The following is a 21,521-nucleotide window of genomic DNA, read 5'->3' as shown; positions in this document are numbered from 1 at the left end:
CCTGCATCAGTGCGCTACACCAAAAATGGTGAGTGTACTCGTTCTTTTAAAATCTCCAAAGAAGTAAGGCAGGGATGCGTATTGGCCCAATTTCTCTTCTCCATATACACGAATGGAGTTGAGGAAGCACTCACCATGGCCACGCGGGATGCCCCTCTTTTTGATCATTTGCTACCAATACTGGCTTATGTGGATGACGCGGTGCTAATTGCCAGAACAGGCCTTGGGTTCCAAAGGCTGATAACTGCGTATGTCACATTCATGGACTCATTTTATCTGAAAGTGAATCAAACAAAGTCTTTTATAATAGCAGCCGGGACAACAAAAAGAGAAAAAAATCCTGCAATTCCATGCAGAAGTGGAAAAAATAGAGGTAGTGCATTCTTCCCCATACTTGGGGATTCTTTTCGATAAAGATCTGACATGGGCGAAACTGATGGAAGGAAGAAAGATGGCGATGGAGAGGGGTATTAATGCTGTAAAATCCTTTGCTAGAAAACTGGGTGCTAAACCCCTATTACCGATACAAAATATCTACCAGGCAAGAGTAAAGTCAGCAGCGACCTATGGAGTCGGCGTTTGGGATGTGGTGGCACCAACACCACTACAAACGATTGAAAATACATTTTTCAAATACATAGTGGACCTCCCTTCATCTATTGCAAATAGTATCCTCCACACTAAACTAGGTTTGCCCTATATTTCAGATTACATACAACTAGCCCCACTCCTCCTTTGGCACTCAATATAGAGAAGATAAACAGTGCCACTTACTAAATCAATAATAAGGAGCTGTTTAACCATGGATAAGTGGAAAAGGCCTGGGTGGCTTAGTTATGTAGTTAGTGCTAAGGGAGATTGGCCTCAATGAATTATTTAAAGATCCATTGACCTGTAAGAAGGTCTCCAAGCAGAAGGTTGCCAACATGTTCCTGCTAATGTCTGAGTACAAGCGTAAAGAACAGCAAAAAGAGAAACACACCGTCCGTATATACAGCCTCAGTCCACCATTAGCAGAAGGGGGGTTCTCTTATTTAGCGAATGTAAATAGGACCCATCACAGATTTATATTACTCAGGTTCCGCACTAACTTGATTCCTCTTATGCTAGGTTATCCGGAAAAAACATATAATCATTCCGAGCTTAGTGCATGCCCTTGTGATAACCTGTCATCCCAAACCGAATTGCATTTAGTTTTATTCTGCAGGTTATATAAGAATGAAAGAAATGATTACTTAAAACCAATTTTAAAGAAAGGGAATTTTAAGCAGTGTCGGGTGGCACTCTACTTTTTAAAATCATTACCTGACCCGTTGGTTTGCTACTCAGTAGCGTCTTTCTTATGGGCCTGTATGAGGAAGAGGATCGCATGTGTATGAAATGGTTTCTGTTGTTTTAAAGATTTTAATGCATCTATGTTTGTATTCTAGATTCATTGTCAAAATAATTGTAATTTTTACAAACAAAAACTTGTTCAATTTTATGATGAAGTATTTATTTGTACTTTTATGATCATTTTTAACTTGATCGAATAAAGAAATAAAATGAATCTGTGTAAATAGAACTGATCATGACCTTTGATCACAAAACAATTATCAGATTTCACCTGCTGCAGGGCCCTCAAACTTTGCTTCTGTATTAGCATAAGTATGTATGCAACATTTTCACACAACATTGGTCAACGTTATATCATTCCCATGATAGCTCCTATATCATGTATGATTTCGGGGGCGATCTACTGAGATATAATGCCGTTTTTGTGTCACTAAAATTATACAAATTAGCTCAAAATATTTTTTTCTCAATTTACTTTCCAGTGCTAAACGTAATAAGTGCGGGAAATAACATGAAAGTAATTCAAAGCAGTGCATAGCGAATGCTTTCCATAACTATGCGCCAAGGGGGTGTACCATGGGTGGAGCATGGAACCACCCAAGGTTTTGCATGCTAAACCCCAGTCACTAAACAAAATTAACAGGGTTTAGAGTGAGATACTGCGCCCTTTCAAGGTAGGCACAAGGAAGGAGAAATGCTTTCATTTCTTCTTCCTTTTCTGACTTTGCATGTGTGCTGCACTGTTCAGCACACATACAAAGTGGAGAAAAGGCTTCAAGTTAGTCTAAGCCTAGTATTCTGTACTGGAAGCGTTCCCTTCTAGTACAAAACCTATGCTAGACTCACAGAGACACCCTTGCTCCATGGCGCCAAAGGTGTCTGTGTGGCACACAGCAGCTGATTTCAGCACCAGCGCAAGGGAGAGTGCCTCATTTACATTGGGCGCTCTCCTCCTCTCTTCTTTTCACGCAGCACAACATTTGCGGCTGCTGCAGTGTGCTACGTGAAAAAATTGTATATTTCCCCTCTTGTATCTTATCTATTATTATGTCTCTCCAGGAACTATTTCACACCTCTGAATGTCTGGCCTTTGCATTGTAGAATAGTGAACTGATGTCACAAAAAGGAAATGAACCAAAAAACCTTTGTACAGTTTGTTCAGAAGGCCATAAAATCTGCATACTTTTCATTCTCAATAAGTAAAATTTGAATAAATGTGTGTCAACAAATATGCAATGTTGTACCAAAAGTAGCATAAACTGAAAGCAGGTTACCTTTGTTTGGGTATTTCGAAATAGTACCATTTACTTCAAGCCACTAAAGTAGAACTTATAAATGAATTCTGTACTGAAGCAGCTTAGAAATGTATCACATATTATGTAGATACCAATGCTGTTGAAGGCAGTCAGAAACAAATATTTGGGTGGATTGACAAATGACTTCTAAAGCATAAGTAAATACATAGCCTTTGAAACATTTCTTATACACTTCAGTACAGAGCAAAAACATTTTCACATTTGACTCTTAATTATCTCTTTAGTTATTTGAAGTTTGTTGTATCTTTGTGAAATTGTTTCATTAAATATGCTGGCTTTCACTGTAGTCAAAAAGTTGTAGAACATCGCAGTAATCTTTACGTACAACGATTCATATATAATAATTACTTCAACGATACAAATGTAAATCACAATAAGCAACATACTACACCTTAATGCATTTCATGATTCTGAGTTTTCCTGATGGGATACTCCTACATATATGTGATGGAACATTCCATCTTCCAAAATCTCTTAAAGTTTCCCATTTTTTTCTATTACTGATGTATCATCTGGACTGGACATGACAAAGGACATTGGGAAATGGTTTTGGGTATGTTTTAATCTGTCACCAATGTATACACATTCCTATCTATGTTTCATCAAACATTGCATACCTGCTACAATTATTTGTCCAAAAACAGACTAGATTAGACTATTGGACTGCTTGGTACAACTGTCCTGACATCAAAGAACCTGATGTATTTATGGAGTTTAGGCAGCCATGTGTCTGCTCAGGAAAGTCCTTTGGTTGTGAACATGAATCAGGGGGGATCCTTTCCAAGACATTATTAGACAAAGCACATCATTATACAAATTGTGCAAAACGTACTACTTCAAGAACTCTTCTTGTGCATTGGGCATTGGTCACCCTTAATTTTGATGGGAAAAATCCTGGCTGTAACAAACAATTTGCCATGTAACATGTAAAACTCTGATAAGAACTTGTTGCTGCTGTTGGGCCCTCAACTGCACATCAAGCTCCAGATAGAAACCCATAAGAATGTGGGTCATTAGGTTCAGGGTGTGACGCACACGCTTCCCACACTGGGAGGACTGCCCGAGCTAGATTTTGGTTGACTTTATCACCCAGCGTTGTAGGTCCCCCACCTCTTGCGGCAATGGACGCGGCACCATTTGTACACCTCCAGGGTCTGCACCTTCCTGGCGATGGCCTTCCAATTGTCCTGCTTCTGATGGGCGTTGACCTGTATGGACAAGAAAAAAGAAACATCAATGGTTTTGTGACTTTTTGTTTGTCTGTATTGATGTAACAAACATTTTCTACATCTATCACTAGCATGACTCAATAGTGACCATACAGCATGTGTATTTTCACATGCTGACCAAAATCAATATCTGTTGACTACCCTCATCTCATGTCATGGTCTAAACTCACCAATCCAGGCCTGTGACATCATCTAGCCCAGGGGGCTCCTACATATTCTATGATTTGACCAAATTCTGATCAGTGCAAAAGATTGTGAACTACTAAAGGCTAAACATAAATACTTATGTCACAGTGAACAGTGGCCACTGTGAGTTAGGGGCCTGCATTTTGGACATGACATCCTTTGAAATGAGAGTAAAATTAAGTGATGTGTTATCTCAAGAAGTTAAGTAACTCTCCCTTTCAACTGTTGTCCATATAAAAGCATTAAGGGGTGTATTTTGAGCACACCTCAAAATTTGACCTGGCAAGGATATATGTTTATGACAGATGTATCTCAGTGTTTCAGTTGTTGTCCCTGTTACGCAGCCCTGCCTGGACCCTCATTCTAACTGATCATTGCTCATTGTCAGTCCTTGTTATCTGCAGCCTGATGATCATGATGTCACATGAACACTGCCTTCCCTTAACATTTATATGCACAAATGACCCTGTGTCCATCTAAAAAATGACCACAAGGCTGTGTGCTACTCTGAAGGGGTCTTCGAGTTACTGGTAGCTCCCATACAACTGTATGGAGAGCCCTAAACTAGGCTGAGTGATTTGTAGGCCGATACACCTAGTTAACATCACTTTCATTTGGTTTGTACAGAATTTTTTTATGTACAGTCGAAACAGTATAAAATGTGTTTTCTAATTTCTGTGATGTGAGATTTGAACGTAGAACACGTAATTCAAACATATACGTAGATGCATCTCTACATACACACCAGTTTGAATCCAGGGCTTTAAACACACTAGACATACTAATGATGCTGTTTTTTTACATTGTAAAGTGCTTAGAAATCCCCAACATCATTGTCCTCTGTAATGAACAAAATAGATGATACTTGACATCACTAAATACACTTCAATCAGGATCTCAAAGGAACATTGTAGCCTGTGTGAATGGAAAAAACAGTTAGACAGATTCCCTTTTGCATTTTAGACATGTACCTGTCCCTCTGGTGAGCCATAGAGCTGGCCATACAGGAAGAGGACCTATTGTGCCAGCAACTTCTGCTCCTCTGTCAAGAATGCAGGGGCCCTCTCACTTACCCGACCAGGCATCATTGCTCCCAGAGGTGACAAAGAGCATCAAAAGTGGCGGAGGTCTTGATGGTAGCAGTGTTAGGAGGCAAATGATCCTTTTTTCTAGCCACCTGTTATTTGTATGTGATCGTCAGCATAGACGGACACAGCCATTGGCCTTGGTACATTACTTTCATCAACATTAGCCTATGGCTGTGTCCGTCATGGAGTGAACCGTCCACTACGCAATCAACTTCCGTCATGCCCATCTGATTCCAAGTGTCCTATCGGCGAGGTCAGGCACTCACTATTTTAGAAGTGCAAAATAATGTTTGTGACTGTTAAGTGCATCACCACCACTCAAAATGGGGGCTGGTTTATTTACATATTCAAACTTCGATGGACACTCATTCTTTTAAAAATAAACATTTATTTGTACTGTGTAACTGTGCTGAAAAGCAATATTAACCCAGTATTATTTACACCTCCGTTGACAGCATTTTTGGAGGACAAAATGTTTTTAAAAAAGAATATGTAAATAAAACATTTGAAATGTATTACCCATTTTTTATTTAAAATGAATTTAAGGCTATAAATGTAATTTGTGAAGAATAAAGGACAAAGAGCAAATGTTTTATTAAAACCATATATATTTTGTACAACTACATGACTTTAGTGTTAAATATCAAATATGTTGCCGTGGAAAATGTAAAAAATGTTCAAATGTTTTACCAGTGCCGACATATGAACCCTGGAAGATTGAGGAGACAGCCTCAGGTGTACTGTCTATTTCCAGACCTTGCCACCATGGAAGAAAGGGAAATAATCAAGAAGTTCAGAGTGAATAGGCAAACTATACTGGATTTAGGTCATCAGCTGGAGCTAGATCTGCGGCCTCACAACAGAAATCCGTCATCTATTATACCAATTGTCAAACTTTGGAAGTACTTTATTTTGTGGCCACAGGATCCTGTCAATACACTGTGGCAGTATCTGGTGGAAGGACACAACCAACTTTCAGTGGTGTGCTATGAGGAGATATATCTTAAATGATGAGTTACATCAACAGCTACATCCAGTTTCCATACCAGCAGGATTTAGCCAATGTGACAGGGGACTTTTATGATTTGAGTCGTCTACCACATGTGTTTGAAGCAATTGATGGCAATCATATTGCCTTAGAGCTGCCACATGCCAGAGAACAGGTCTAATGGAATCGGAAAAACTTCCATTCAATCAACGTGCAAGTTGTGTGCTTACCGGATTTGTATATCACAAGTGTTTGCATATTTTTTCCCGGCTCTGCCCATAAATCATTTGTACTAGGGAACAGCTCCAGACCCCTGTAAATTTTCCAACTTGGACATGAGTAGGACTGGCTTGTTGATCAGTACAATAGTGTTTGGGGAATTTCTAGTTGAATAATCTGAAATTGTGTTACATTGTTTGGCACTTTTTTTGTCTTCCATCTAGGAGACTCAGTTTATCCCAACCGACCATGGTTTTTGACACCGCTGAGGAATCTAATAATGCCACGGGAAGTCGGCTCCAATTTGACCCAATAAAGAACACGGTGGCCAGTGGAGCCGGCTGTTAGACTCCTAAAGGCAAGATTTTGTTGTCTGGCGAAACTGGTGGAGCCCTACTCTACTCACCTTATAAAGGGGTGCTAAATCACTGTGGTCTGCTGCATGATCCACATCATCGCCCTGCGACGGAGCATCTCTTACATTTCGGAGGATGGAGACCATGAAGAGTCACCGGGTGTGTATCCTGAAATGCCAAATGAAGATGACAGTGGTTAAGTGGAAGGAGTTGAATTACGTCAAGATGTCATTTTCAACTTCTTCTCATGAGTGTAAGTATATCTTCACATGTTATCACTTTCACTGTTACACCAATTATTGATGTGATGATGAGAGAAGTATGTGGTGATAATTTGTTAGGAAAGGCAGGTTCAGGGAAATTTAGGCCAAAGGTGTTTGTTGATCAACGTTTTGCAACATTGACTACTGTGTTCAGTTACATTGTTTATCTCTGATTGTTTTGTGAAATTGTGTCCTCCAAAAGTTGACTTTGCAATGTGTCTATTATGTTATGTTTTATTAGTAATTTTTTTGTTTTGTTCTGTTTTAGGTTCCTTCACTATGTCATTTTCATTTGAACATTGCAGAGTTGTGACATTTGCAGTTATATGTAGCTGTTTCGAAGTACAAAGAGAACATGAATTGATCCTGGAACAAACAGACACAGACTTTCATTGTACAATGCTTGTACCACGGCGACTAGCAATGTAATTGTATGGAAGAGTTGAAGATTACATTGGACTTGTTCTCTGTTGTTTGTTGGCACTATGTCAATAACTGTGCCATTATTAGCTCAAACCACATGTGGCAGTGGAGCCTAATCATACTACTCTCCCTTCACAATGGCAAAATCTTCATTGTGTGTAAAGTGCATGTACCTGTTGATGTTTCTCATCATTGTAGGACATACTTCTTGTGGCATACCACTGAAACTTGGCTGTGACATTCCACCAGATACTGGAACAATGAATTGGAATGATCCTGTGTCTACAAAATGTAGTACTGCCATGTTTTTGTCTGTCTGTGGTGTTACTGATGTGGGATTCCTTATGTGAGCCAGAAGATCTCGCTCTAGGTGATGACAAGTCAAGGATAATTTGCCTCTTCAATCTTTTGTTTTGGATATACAGCTAGATTCATCAAAGAAAATTCGGCTCGCAAAGGGCCAGATTCTGCGAATCTGGCCCTTTGCAAGTGCAATTTTTGCATTTGGGATTCATCATCCCAAATGCAAAAATCGCTAATAGCGAAATCGCATATTTACGAGGAATTGCAGTTAAGGAATCTCTATTTGAGATTCCTTAAATGCAATTCATCAACCATTTTCAATTTGCAAATTCGCAATTTCTGGGCGCTATTTACCACGAAGTCAGACTTCGTGGTAAATAGCGAAAAAATAGAAAAATGCACTTTAGTGCATTTTTCTCAGTTGCATGTTACACACACACATGTCCTTTGGACATGTGTGTGCGCAACACCTGTGTAAATTTGCTTTTCAGGGGTGCTACAGGGTGTCCTTTGGACACCCCTGGCACCCTTGAAATCGCATCCTTATTTGCAATTAGCAAATTGCTAATCGCAAATAAGGTATAACTCCCATTCATTCCTATGAGCCTTTAGCAATTTGCTAATCGCAAATAAGGAAGATGTAGGAATCGCAATATTTTTTGCAATTCCTACATGAATCCCGTTTTGCAAGTCCTTAATAGCGATTCCTTATGAATCGCTATTAACCCCTTCACTGCGGCAGCTATTCCACCGCAGTGCTAAGGGGGCGGGGCGGAAGAGCGGCGGGCGCATGCTGGTGACGGAACCGCTCCATCACCAGCGTTGGTTGCGCTGTGCTTATGACGGAAGCGCTCCGTCATCAGCACAGCGCGACCGCGGCTGATGATGGAGCGGTTCTGTCGTCAGCAGGGGAGGGGTTAAAGACTCGCAAAACGGGTCTTTGATGAATCTAGCTGATAGCTCCTTATTCCATGTTGGCAAGGTCTGGCAGTGGAAATATGAAAACTAGCACTGAGTATTAGTGTCATGCACGGATCGTTATGTTAGTGAAAATGTTGACAGACAATTATTGGTCAAATGGAATGAACATAGTAGTAATAATAATAATGCAACTTATAAAGTGCATAACTACTTCAAAGATGTGTCCCTGCACTGCGGTTAAAGCTCCCTCAAGTTACACACTCGCAAAAGGTGACAGAATCAGACTATCTAAGGTTTTTAGTTTTTTTTCCTAAAAGAAGTTTGATGGTGGCCTGTCGGTCAGAAAGAGGCAGTGAGTTCCATGGATTCGATGCCAGGAAGCTGAAGAAGCTGCCACCAAGGCACTCTCTTCTCAGTTTCGGAATACAGGTCCTACTAGTCCTAGATGATCTAAGATTGCTCAGAGCAGTGCAGGGTTTAAAGAGAGGCTGCATGTACCAAGGTACAGTGTTTGTCAGGGCTTTGTAGCAATAGCACATCATCTTAAAAGAGACTCTCTGCTTCATAGGAAGCCAGTGTAACTTTGCCCACAGACAGTCCCAAGGAGATGTGTTTTCGGAGCTTGAGTAGCAAACATGCCACCACATTTTGTACTCATTGGAGCGCCCATCATACGGGACTGTGATACCACCAGGTACAACATATTAACAGTAGTCCAGCTTTGAAATAATCAATGACTGGATCACCACCTTCCTCACAGTTTCTAGAAGCAAATACAGGATTTTATTCAGTGTCTTAAGGATTCCAAAACACTTTTCAGGCAATGCTGTAATTTGACTGTAAAAGGACAGCTTCTGGTCAAACCAAATGCCCAGGTTTTTAACCATGGGGTTTGGGCTGGGTAGACGTCCTGGAATTTCAGGCCACCAAGAAGTTACCCAGATGTTGGGTTGTTTGCCCAAGTTCAAAACCTCGGTCTTCCCTAAATTCAACCGTAGACAATTTTGATCCATCCACCCAGCGACTTCCTCCAGGCATGACTTTAGAGAAACAGCCTTGGGTGTCACATCCTGGGGGAGTGTGATGATCAGTTGAGTATCATCAGCATATGTGATTACTGAGAACCTCATGCCGTTCAATGATCTTAGCAAGGGAGAGCATATATATATTGAATAAGGTTGGACTCAGGGAGGAACCCTTAGGTACTCACTGCTGCACATTGGCTACTCTCGAGTGAAGTGGCTTTTGGCACACCTGGAAGGTGCATCCCTGTAGGAAGGAGGCAACTCACCGAAGTGCCATGTGGCTGACACCACACCTCTACAAACGCTCAATAAGCTGCTTGTGGGATATGGTGTTGAACCCCGCACTGAGATCTAACATCAAGAGAGCAGCTGCATCCCTTGCAACCAAATTGTGATGTATTGAATCCAAGGCCAATAACAGGGCCATCTCTGTACTATAGGATGGGCAAAACCCCGACTGTGTCTTGTGAGGATAGTCGTGAGTCTCAATGAACTGAGAAACCTGTTGGTTTATATGCTTTTCGGTGACTTTTGCCTGTAGAGGAAGCAGAGAAACAGGTCGGTAGTTGTCATTATAGGTAGAAAGCAAAGGGACAACCATTGCATGCTTCCTATTCTTCAGAACTTAGCCCAAGGCCAGGGAATTATTGAGTAACTCATGGACCAAAGGCAACACAGCTTCCACTCCTCATTCCAGGATAGAGGACGAGACTGGATCAAGCAGGGAGCCCGACTTGACAGACATAAGCAGAGCAGACATCTCCTCAACTTCAACAGTTTTGAAATACTGCAGCACCATTGTATTACGGACGGCCACATACAATGGAAACACAACGAGCTTTCCAATTGTAAAACCAACAATGTGGAGTATGCCATAATATGTCCGTGCCAAAAAATTTATATTGGCCAAACGAACCAGGAAGTCAAACATCAACATTCCAGACTAAAAAATAAAATCCTCACAGCGCCTATGGTAAACCACTTTGTGGAGAACAACTACACAGAAAAAGACTTCAAGTGGACTGTACTTTGTGCAATTACACCAAACCCCAGAGGCAGAGACCCAGAAATTCTACTAGTAAGGAAGGAAGCTTATCTCATAATGAAATTTAACACTGTCATGAGAGGGTTAAATGAAATGACTGAGATTGCAAAATTAAAAAATATGAAATGTGCCTTTTTATGCAACAGAACGTCCTTCCTTTCATCTATAACTCAATAGTCCAGCATGCATTTCGATCAGTCGTGGAAAATGTACAAATTCCGAATGGTCCATTTCAGAAATTGAATTCAGCCCTTGGAGACGACAAAACAGCAAATATGACTTTGCCGCAAAAAAGCTGCTACTGATGAAGCAAGCAACGAGAGATCGACGGAAAAAGGGAAAGGAATTCAGGCAAGTGAATCTGTTCAACAAACACGGCCCCCCGAGCTTCAGGCTGCCTCGGAAAAACATCTGACATTAAGCATGTTAAAACCAGCTTTGGTTAAGAACCAGAATTATTATCATATATGATCACACCACCGTCTCCGTCCAAAATGAGTAGTCATGGAAATTTACATTGAGGATCAGTGCACCCCTCTACATTTCCAAGCAATATTAGGTACACTGTTAATCATATGAGTATGTTGAAGTAGCAATGGGATTTCTGAGTTATTAGATTGTAATACAATCATTTATGCCTATTTTCAGCTGAAATGACCAGGTCCATGTCCTGATGAGAACCTCAAAAAGACTTTGGGTTTGAAACGTGTTGACCCCCGCTCTTGGGAAAAGGTATTCATAGTGTCTTTTGAAACTTTGTATTGCTACCACTTTCCATTTTTACAACAATTTAAGATTGCGCTCCCAGAGCCACACAATGGCAAGAAAAACCACATACTTTGAAAGTGAATGTTTCCGCCTAGTGTTTCATATGTTAGTTAGGACTGGTTTAATATTTCTTATAATGCAATATTTCATTAAGTTTGTATAGGTCATTTCTGTGAATACAACTGTGTTTAATGTATGTTTGTACTTTGTTTTCAAGTGTGTTTAAGAACTATGTATTGCCCTTCATGATAACATGCTTTAAAGGTATAAAAAACATGTTTCTGAATGAGCCAAAGAAAAGTGAGATAATTCACGCGGGCTCTCTGCACAAAGAGCACAACGCTGCGACAGACCAGTGGGTGAAGGCAAGCAAATAAAAGGCAAAATATAATGTAACAATCCCTTCCACCCAACACACACCCAAAAAAAGTATAAATTAAAACCAAAGGCTTCAATACAAAAATACTGAGTATTTGATGCGGAGAGCACAGGGTCCGCAATGCATCTATGCTGTCATGCGCCTTATGTAGATGCTGCTAAAGGAACTGACTGTGTTGGCAATACCGCTAACCACCATGAGGACGGTGTGGTCCTAAAGCAGCCCAGGAGAGGGAAAACACAACATCCTTTCAAACACGGACTCCCTCTCTGCAGACAAACAGCACAACGCTGCGGCAGACCAGATGGTGAAAGCAAGCAACCAAAAGGAAAAATAAAAGGTAAAATTCCCTCCCACCCAAAACAGACCCAAAACAGTAAAAATTAAAATCAAAGGCTTCAATACAAAAATACTGAGTACTTGATGCGAGGATCCTGGGGTCCGCTATGCATCTATGCTGTCATGTTCCTTATGTAACTTCTGCTAAGGGAACTGACAATGCTACCAATACCGCTTACCACCAAGATGGCGGTACGGTCCTAAAGCTGCCCAGGAGCGGGAAAATACAACTTCCTTTCAAACACCGACTCCCTCTCTGCGCACGAACAGCACAACGCTGCGGAAGACCAGAGGTTGAGGGTATGAGTTAGATTAACACATGGGGGCTTGCACACACACACACTTTGTTTTTTAAATCATTATCAATGCGTCGAAATAGTGACTGTTAATAGCACTACTAAACAGAAGGTTGTAGTGTACCCACTGTTTAAACTACACGGTTTAAAGAAATAATCAGGGCTTTACCCCTAGATTTTATAGGGACAGGCACATGATAGTTGTTACTGTAGTGAGTGGGGGGCTGCCCGTTTAAATCCCTGTCCTATCCCCCTAAGCTCCTTTGTGTTGAGGGTGAGGGTAAGCAACCAAAAGGCAAAATAAAAGGTAGAAATTCACCCAAAACAGACCCAAAAACAGTATAAATTAAAATCAAATAGGGCAAGATAAAAATATTGAGTACTTAATGAGGAGAGCCTGTAGTAGATTATTCAATGGTTTATTTTTTGAGAGTCATGGTTGGGAACTTGAGAAAAACATTACCTTCATTCAAATTATCTGTTTACACAATCATTTGATTTTTGTTATTGTAAAGTTATGATGGAAGGAAACAAATGCATTGATAGAGTTGAGCTATACAACACCAGTCTATGAGTTTTTGAGGTCTGAATTTATTGAACTTAATGCGAAGAAATTAAACAGGGTGAAAAGAAAAAGCAAACCAAATAGGGAAGAAGTCAGTCATAGCGAATAAAACCATAGGTGAACAGCCAAAATTGTTTGAAGTCCAATGTCTAAAATACATCTGGCATCAGAAAGGTAAATGTGTCCAGAAATAGTCCACAGTATGAATGGTAATCACACACTGGAGAAAATTAGGGTTCGGGTTTCTTGCTGATGGTGGCAGGGGTCGTACCATCCTCATCTGCTCATAATCTGGGTCGACGTCCCTTCCTGCGGGTGAGAGGGGATCCACAGTTCCAGCACCTGGGGTGGCTGCAGGTGGTTCATACGGTGGCAGGTCCTCCCTTCCTTTGGCTGTGGCAGATGTAGATGGGCCAAATGTTGTAGGACCACAGGAAGGGGTCAATGGTGCTGGGAAATCCCTGCACATATGGATGTAAATGTCTTGAAGCACCCCAGTCAGAGAGCCCCTATTGGAGTTGTGAGCCCCCATCTGATAATTGAACTTCCTCTGCAACTGCTTCATCTCCCAGAACTTGGTGAATACCTGGCCTATCATGTCTTGGGATTGATGATAGGCTCCCTAGACTTGGTTGATGGTGGCCTGGGTGATAGTGACCCCAATGGCTTCACTATGCTGGCCCACAGGACCCCTTCCACTACCCTGCTACCCCACTACCCTGTGCCCTTTGTTCAGTGTGCCCCATCTGACTGGGCCCTCGGTGAGCTTGAGCTGGTGGTGCTGTGCTGTCATCATTATCCATGACTGGGGGGCACACGATCAGTGTTACAGTGGTAGGAACACAGGAAGTAGAGGCTTTGGTTAGGTGTTACAGCTGGGGAGGGAGGTTTCGTGTGTGCACAAAAAGACTCACTGGAGTTGTCTGCCTAGGCTGACCAGATGGGCCAGGATCCTCATTGTCAACCAGATTACCAGGAATGTTGTCCTCACTGAAGACTTGGTTCTGGGCTGGAGTGGAGGTCTCTTCAGTGGCACGTACTCTGGCAGTTAGACCTATTGTAGAAATTGAGAACATTTTTATTAGTAAAAGTGTGTGTTATACATCCAAATCTTTTGAAACAATGTAGATACCTAGAACAAAAAAAGGTAGAGATTATGATTATAGCTTTCGGTGGTATTGAGCATATTACCCTAACCTTTTGCAATTTCAAACAGTACAACTTCAAATAAGCAACTAAGAAGATGTCCTGAAATGCTTATGAAGTGATTAGGAAGTATAGCTAACATTTCGCAACCATCCAACCCAACACAGTGGAAAGGTGAAATGTGTAATTGACAATTCCAATGCCTCACTGACTTCAAAACAGACATTTACACAGCTTTTATGCATGTTTGGCATTAGTCATCAGTCAGTGCAGTCAGTTTTTGCAATTACCTCTTATATTCAGCATACAATTTTTGGGTCAACACAGTTTGATTTGTGAAAGTCATTACATCTATTCAATTGGTTCAGAAGAACAGGACAACATTAAGAAAACAACAAAAAAAATTCAGATGAGAGCATTGACTAGGGATTGATCACTACATGCCACTTTACCGTATGTGGAAATATGTTACACAAGATAGGATGAACAATATGACATAGCAATAATACTTTGACAAAACAGAAACATGGCATCATGGTAGTTGTAGTAATTTCAAAGACAACGTCCTAACACTTGCAAAATGTTTAGTGGAACATACCTGTGGAAATAATGCAGTTGAAATGAGACAGACACTTACAATATGACTGACATGTGGGTAACGGGTTATTTGGGGTTCTAACACTTAGGGGTTGATTAGGATGGTGGACGGATTGCCCCCACCGGGCTGGCGGTAGCCACCACCGGCCCGGCGGGGGCAATCCGTCCACCATCCTCACTCAAATGACCCCCCGCCACATTAGGATGGCAGGGGGGTCCGCGGCCGGTTTTCCGCTGCGGTCGCCTTGCGACCGTGGCGGAAAAGGTCTAATATGGTGGCGGTGTCTATCAGACACCGCCACCATATTAGGATGGGCTTTGGGGAATGCCTTTCCGTGGCAGCAATGCCATCACGGAAAGGCATATGGTCTTTGCTTTGGGGCCCGTTGTGGGCCCCCAGGGTGAAGGCGGAGGTGGAGGGTGCACATGGGGGGTACCTATGGTACCCCCCTGCGTTTCAAAGTACAACATGGCAGGCACCACGCGGTGCCTGTCATGTTGTGCTTTGAAATGCACAACATGCTTTCAGCACAGCCCCCCGCAATGTTAAAAATGCGGGATGCACCCGCCACTGTGACGGGTGCATCCTAATTCGATGCACGGGACCTCCGCCATTATGGCGGACGGTCCCTTGCCATCCTAATTGACCCCTTAGTCACCATACCATCATGTGACAGGTAATCCAGATTGACACCTGTAATCTTAGATGCACCACAATACATTCACTCAAACAAACCACATAATGTGATACTAATACTTTGAGGTTTCTATGTTAGGAAAAATTGTGCAGAGTACATTGGGAACAGATGAGTTGAGAACAAACAGCACATTCAGGTTTAGTGAGACTTTGTTAAGTGTAACTTACCAGACTCAACTCCACCAGGTATTCCTGTCAAGCATTCAGGATGTACAATCTAAAATACCTTCTCGTCCCAGGGCATGAGTTGTTAGAGGGGCCTGGCAGAACCACTGGCAGAACCACCGGCAGTCCTCTGGACCTCCAGGTGACACTTGGAGGCCAGGGAACGCACTGTCCCCCGCAGGTCATTCCAACGTTTCCTAATTTCCTCATGTGTTCACAGGCTGTTTGATACAACATTGACTCAGTCAACTATTATGGCCCACATTTGCCTTTTCTGAGAATATATTTGTGATTTCACCTGCAAACAATTGCGGCTCTTATGATTTCATCCACCATGACTGACAATTCTCCCTCAGTCAAATTGGGGCTGGCACAGTGCAAAGAAATATGAAGAAATAAAACAAATAACCAAACGTATGAAATTAAATAAGATAAAGGGCCAAGAAACTGGGAAAAGAAACAAAATAACTTCACTTAACTGGCAAACATTCTGCTAGAAAATGTTGTAGTCGAGTGGTATGGCAAAGGGCCATGGTCTAAACTGGAGTGTGTTTTACAGTGTAGTATGCAGGTGTTTCCATTTGGCCAAACAACATCAAATGTGTTCTTCTAGCATCCATCCAACGGCCATAGTGATGGTGCACTGTTGAGCACATACTGCAACGGACTCCCTCTGTCAGGGAACTGCACTAGGATACTGCCAGCACAACTGTGAAATATAAATATGCTCAGCGGAAACATTCTGTCCTGATAGCAACGGTGTACTATTTGCCAGTAATGGAGTCCACCTCGTCGGCAGCAGTAAGCCGCAACTGCGGCGGGATACACTCGGTCAACGCAGACTACTTGTGCCCCCCCGCTACGGCTGGACAGCAGTCAAGAAATAAATAAGGCCCTTTATTTGCTTAAGATTACACTTGTCAAAATACAATTCGATCTGTTGCAATTGGATCTTTGTAATGTTCTGCAGTTTATTAGCTATTTATAAGTTTAGGTGTAAAAGTGTTTTGATAATATGTGGCACTTTGGTGTTGGCATGGAATGTCATGAGGTCACTTCTGCAAAGGTGAGGTCATAAGATTCTATGTGGATAGTTGAAGAACCAGCGCTTGTGTGGAGAGGAGCAAAGAACGACCAAAATATCATTAAAAAAATGTAGTGGTACAACAATATTGTTTCAGAAATATTGTCACATCATAAATATCGTGGGACAAAAACTAGAAGGTAATAATATTGTTTTGCCTAAATATTGTTGCAGTTAATATTGTGTATTTTAATATTGTTGCATTAACATAATTTTTTATGAATTTAATATATCAGTTATTATATTATTTTTATGTATAAGCAATATTATGATTATTGTTTTTATATTTTTTCCCATAGTTTGTAAGTTTTAATGTGCAATGAGTTTTTGTTTACATTAAGCGGTCGATTACGATATCGGTGCGAAAGCCTCTGACTGCTAGTCGGAAGCTTTCCGAAGGCTTTACAACCAAAACGGTCAATTTGCAGTCCGACTGCTTGATTACGATGTCGGTGGTCGGAATCTAAACTAGCTGGTCACCCCGACTCGGTTCCGACAGGCTCTCGGAGTCTTTCAGCCAGTTGGAACTCCACCGTAATCCCTTATGGACGGTGTCGCAGCAGTCGGGATTACGATGTCGGTTTTCCACACCCTTTCCGTGCCGGACTTTCTAATTCATAATTTAGTAGCAGGGTTGGGTTTGGGAGGGAATAGGGCAGGCAGATATTTAAATTGGAATTATTGTTTTTATTTTAATTTGTTTATGTTTGTTAGATATTTGATTGGTATTTAATTATGTAAATTACTTAGTTGATTAAATGTTATAATAATTATGTAAGAGTATTTTGTGACTTTTAATTTGTAATTTCAATTCTCCACAGTTTAATTGCTAATTTATCTTTTAAAAGTTGGTGCTGGGTATGAGGGGGAATGGGAATAGGGTAGGCCATTATTTAAATGATAAATTATTATTTTTTGTTTTAAATCATTGTTTTATGTTAAATAAAATGTAATGTGTAATTGAGTATGTCAATTTTGTATTTGTTATATTTATTGTATAACACAATTTTGAGATTTTTATTGTGTAACTCACATTTTTAATGTTTAATTACTAATTTATAATATAGCAGTGGGTTGCTGGGTTTAAAGGGGATTGGAGGAGTTATTGGAAATATAAATTATTGTTTTTCATTTGTTTTATATTAATTAAAAGATTACTTGATAATTATGGGAATTATGCAATTGATGTTTCATATGTCAATTATTTGCTGTATTGTATTTAATTGTTAATCCATTGACAAATACATTTAATAATAAACTTTTAAAATGAATTGTATATTTAATATTTGTTTTGGTTTTTAAGTTTAATTTAATTACTATTTTAATAATATTCATGTTTTATTTCTAGTCTTTTATTTATTTTTGTGGTGGTTTTATTTGGGTAGTAGGGAGTGAAGTGTATATATTTTACATTTATTTACTTTGGTTTACATTTGCTTAGTTATTTTTCTATTATTACATTTTATTTTTTAAACAACAGAAAAAGGAAGAGTTACTCTTGTATGCCAAAAGGTTTTCACCAGATTGATGAGACGGCATTTTGAGGACCCAGCTCTGGATTTAAAAGAGAACAGTTAGACTGGAGCAGTCTGTTGATAATGAAACAAAGATTTCCCTACCTGAAAGGAGTAATGGGAGAGGGGACCAGGCTCTAGGTAAAAGGAGAACTGTCCAAACAATGTTGGACCAATGTTAGTGAAAGAAAAGAAAAACAATATTTAATCCTGGCGGTCCCTGATGTACCAAAGGGATATATATATCAAAATCAAAAGGTAACCCTCGTGTGGATGAAGCCTTGAGGTAAATGTTTTTCTCCACCTTTTATTTCAAGCTGCTGCATACAGGGAAGTGGCAGGTAAATGTCATCTGTAATCACCTCAGCCGACCGGTTTCGGGACTTCAGTCCCTTCTTCAATGGCATTCTGTTGATGAAAGGCAGGTTTCCTTCGCGCACCTTTGTTTCCGAGAGCCTGCCCCAGTGGGTGTGGCCATGTAAATGGCATTCTGGTTCTCGTACGCCATTGAAGAAGGGACTGAAGTCCCGAAACCGGGCGGCTGAGGTGATTACAGATGACATTTACCTGCCACTTCCCTGTATGCAGCATCTTGAAATAAAAGGTGGAGAAAAACATTTACCTCGAGGCTTCATCCACACGAGGGTTACCTTTTGATTTTGATATATATATATGTACTTTGTTGGATATTTTACACGGCCGGTCCAGCCGTGAAGCTGACGCACCACCCTAAAATGAAGGAACCCCAGGTTTGGAAGCATGCCAGATCGATATGGGCAAACAGGTAATTAAAAGTGATGGAAGGGGAATTGCAGTCTCTGCCCAATGGAGGGCTGCTCTCTTCTTTGAAAAAAATGTCACGAAGTTACAAGAAACCCATTGGAGGGTAGTAAGTGCCTAGAAACTACAAGTACCGTGATACCCTGCATAAACACACCTGCATTTAATAACTGTGGAAGTGAAAGTCACGCAGGAGCGATTTGAAAAGCCTTAAAACAACAGAAGCGGAATTGAGGCAAGAAAGACTTTGCAACCTCGGAGTGCCTTTGAGAAAGAAGATTGTTATCTTTGAAACGCGTCAGGCAGAATTGCGGAAGGAGTGACACGGACTGAAATCCCAATTTCATCTTAAAATAAAAGTTGTGGAATGCAACCTACCTGTTTGGTGTGCGGGCTTATTTGCATGGGCAAACTTTGTTGGATATATATATATATATATATAATACAGCACAGAAGGCAAAATGACCACAAAATAATTGTTTTAAATGATATGTCCAGATGAAGGTGATGGGAACCATATCTAAATCCTCCAAAATGCTGCATCAACATTTTTAAAGAGAATTAATGTATAATATGTCAGATTTGCATGTGTAATATGAATATGTAATAAGTCGTGTTTTGGAACATCAATTAGATGTAATAAGGGGGTTTTATTGTGAAACATGTTTTAACATATAAAATGATGTTTTATAATTGAGATTTTTTAATAGTGTTGTTTTTACTATGACATGACAAAAAGGGACATTACATTGGTTTAAAACCAAAAATAAGCACAAGACAGAAAAACCTTTTTAATTTCTGATTTTGTTTGTTAATTCATTCAATGTTATATCATTATAATGCATATGTTATTCATGTTATTGTTTTTATAGTGTTTTTTAAATGATTAGGGATTGGAATGGTATATATATCTAAACCCTCCAAAAGTCCAACATTTGCCATGCTTTTGCTTACGTGGGGTGGTAATATTAAATCGAATCCTTTCAAAGTCCAGCGCTTTCTCTACTATTGCTTAAATTAGTGTGGGCATAGTAAATGTAACCCCATCCTAAGTCCAAAATCGTTCCTATTGTTGCTTAGATTGGAGTGGGAATAGTAAATATAACCTTTCCTTAGTCCAACATTGTTCCTGATTTTGCTTTGAGTCGAAGTGGGAATAGTTAATCTAACCCCTTCAAATTGCAACACTTTCCTTCTTAACAGCAAATGTGACTCCTTTACATTCCAACATGTTTGCTAGTGTTAATTTGGGATTTATATTTTTTGTTTATGTTATTTATGAAAAAGAGTTGTAATATTTTATTTATATATCAATTTTATTTTTAATATTGTTTTTATAATTGTAGTGTGTGTGTGTGCACATATGTAATTATATATATTAATATTTATTCATATATATCTCATATATGTAATACTTCTTATTACTTACGGAAAATATGATTTTTTAAACATTAATATTCGTATATGTTTTTCACATACATATGGTATGTGAGCAAGGTCACGCTGTGACCAAAATGCGGATTGGCTGATTAAGTGATTAAGTGCAAATAAATCTATGGAGATATCTGGGGTCTACGCCTTGTCCTCTGTTGAATGTACATTACATGTACATCACAGGTGGTGTTTTATATACATATATATATTTATTTTTATTTTGTCTCAGCTTCCGCTTGCCGAATCACCCCAAAACTTTCAGGATAGGAGCTGACCTGAGAGGGCCATAAGTTTTGAAAATTTCGCAAAGATTTGTCAACAGGCGCCAAAGTTATTGGGAAAAGAATGTTATGATTTTCCTATGGAAACTCCATGTAATTTTCCATAGGAAACTTTAGACACGGCTACAGCCTGAACTGCAGAATGGAATTACACACAATTTGGCAACAAGGTAGCCCTTGTTTCAGAAAAAAATATTTTTGTTAAATGGTGTAAACCCATTTAGTGGTACCTGAGAAAGGTCAGAAAAAGAATTTCCGATAGGAAACTTTAGACATGGATACAGCCCGAACTGCTGAGCGGAATTACACCAAATTTGGCAAATAAGTAGTGCTTGGTTCAGAAAGCGCCCTTTTTTTTAAATGGTGTAAATCCGTTCAGTAGTTGCTGAGAAAATCATAACAATAAAACTTTTGATATTTAGTGGCACGGTGGATCCACGGATCCACCCGACCACAAGCTTTATTCTAATTGGCTGCCAACAATCCAAACCAGGAAGTTGGCAGCCATCTTGTGACTCGGTAGAACCGAGTCACAAGAAAAGAGAAAAGCAAACGCGAAAAACAAGATAAGGGGGCAGGGTAGAAACACCCTGACCCCCTAGGCATGCTCAGGGGGTCCCACAAGGACCCCCAAGGCCCCAAAAAGCATTAATAAAAAATTGTCCGCCACCAACCGAGGCTTTGATTAAGCACTGGAGGTACCTGGTGGGCTAGATGGCCCCTAGGGACCCTCAGGATTCAAGGGGACTTAATCCCCTAACTTAAAATGCGCCACAGGG

The 21,521-nt window shown here is 40.3% G+C and overlaps 1 protein-coding gene across 2 annotated transcripts; it reads right to left on the bottom strand.

Moving 5' to 3' along the window:
* Positions 1-3,194: 3,194 nt before the first annotated feature.
* LOC144753235 (uncharacterized) lies at positions 3,195-18,739 on the bottom strand. 2 transcript variants are annotated; one of them, XR_013594254.1, is made up of 4 exons: positions 18,610-18,739; positions 13,959-14,098; positions 6,768-6,885; positions 3,195-3,859 (listed from the first exon to the last, which is right to left on the bottom strand). XR_013594254.1 is itself a non-coding variant. In XM_078640993.1 (3 exons), exons 1-3 carry the CDS (start codon positions 18,652-18,654, stop codon positions 3,737-3,739), a joined length of 366 nt encoding a protein of 121 aa, XP_078497119.1. In that variant the 5' UTR covers positions 18,655-18,666; the 3' UTR covers positions 3,195-3,736. The 2 variants fall into 2 exon arrangements, 1 of the variants encoding a protein (XP_078497119.1); XM_078640993.1 differs by lacking the exon at positions 6,768-6,885 and having other exon boundaries at positions 18,552-18,666.
* Positions 18,740-21,521: the final 2,782 nt, after the last annotated feature.

Source organism: Lissotriton helveticus, chromosome 5_1, assembly GCF_964261635.1.
Source record: "Lissotriton helveticus chromosome 5_1, aLisHel1.1, whole genome shotgun sequence".
NCBI classification, from domain to species: Eukaryota; Metazoa; Chordata; class Amphibia; order Caudata; family Salamandridae; genus Lissotriton; species Lissotriton helveticus.
Note: the sequence above shows the minus strand (reverse complement) of the source record. Positions and strands in the feature narration are given on the sequence as shown.

What these genes read in the sequence shown, in the direction of transcription:
- LOC144753235 (XM_078640993.1), bottom strand. Translation starts at nt 18,654, where the DNA reads ATGCCATTGAAGAAGGGACTGAAGTCCCGAAACCGGTCGGCTGAGGTG. An exon ending in GCAGCAGCTTGAAATAAAAG is followed by an intron (nt 14,099 to 18,551) that starts GTGGAGAAAAAC and finishes TTTCTACAATAG; the next exon opens with GTCTAACTGCCAGAGTACGT. An exon ending in AGCCTAGGCAGACAACTCCA is followed by an intron (nt 3,860 to 13,958) that starts GTGAGTCTTTTT and finishes TTGTCCATACAG; the next exon opens with GTCAACGCCCATCAGAAGCA.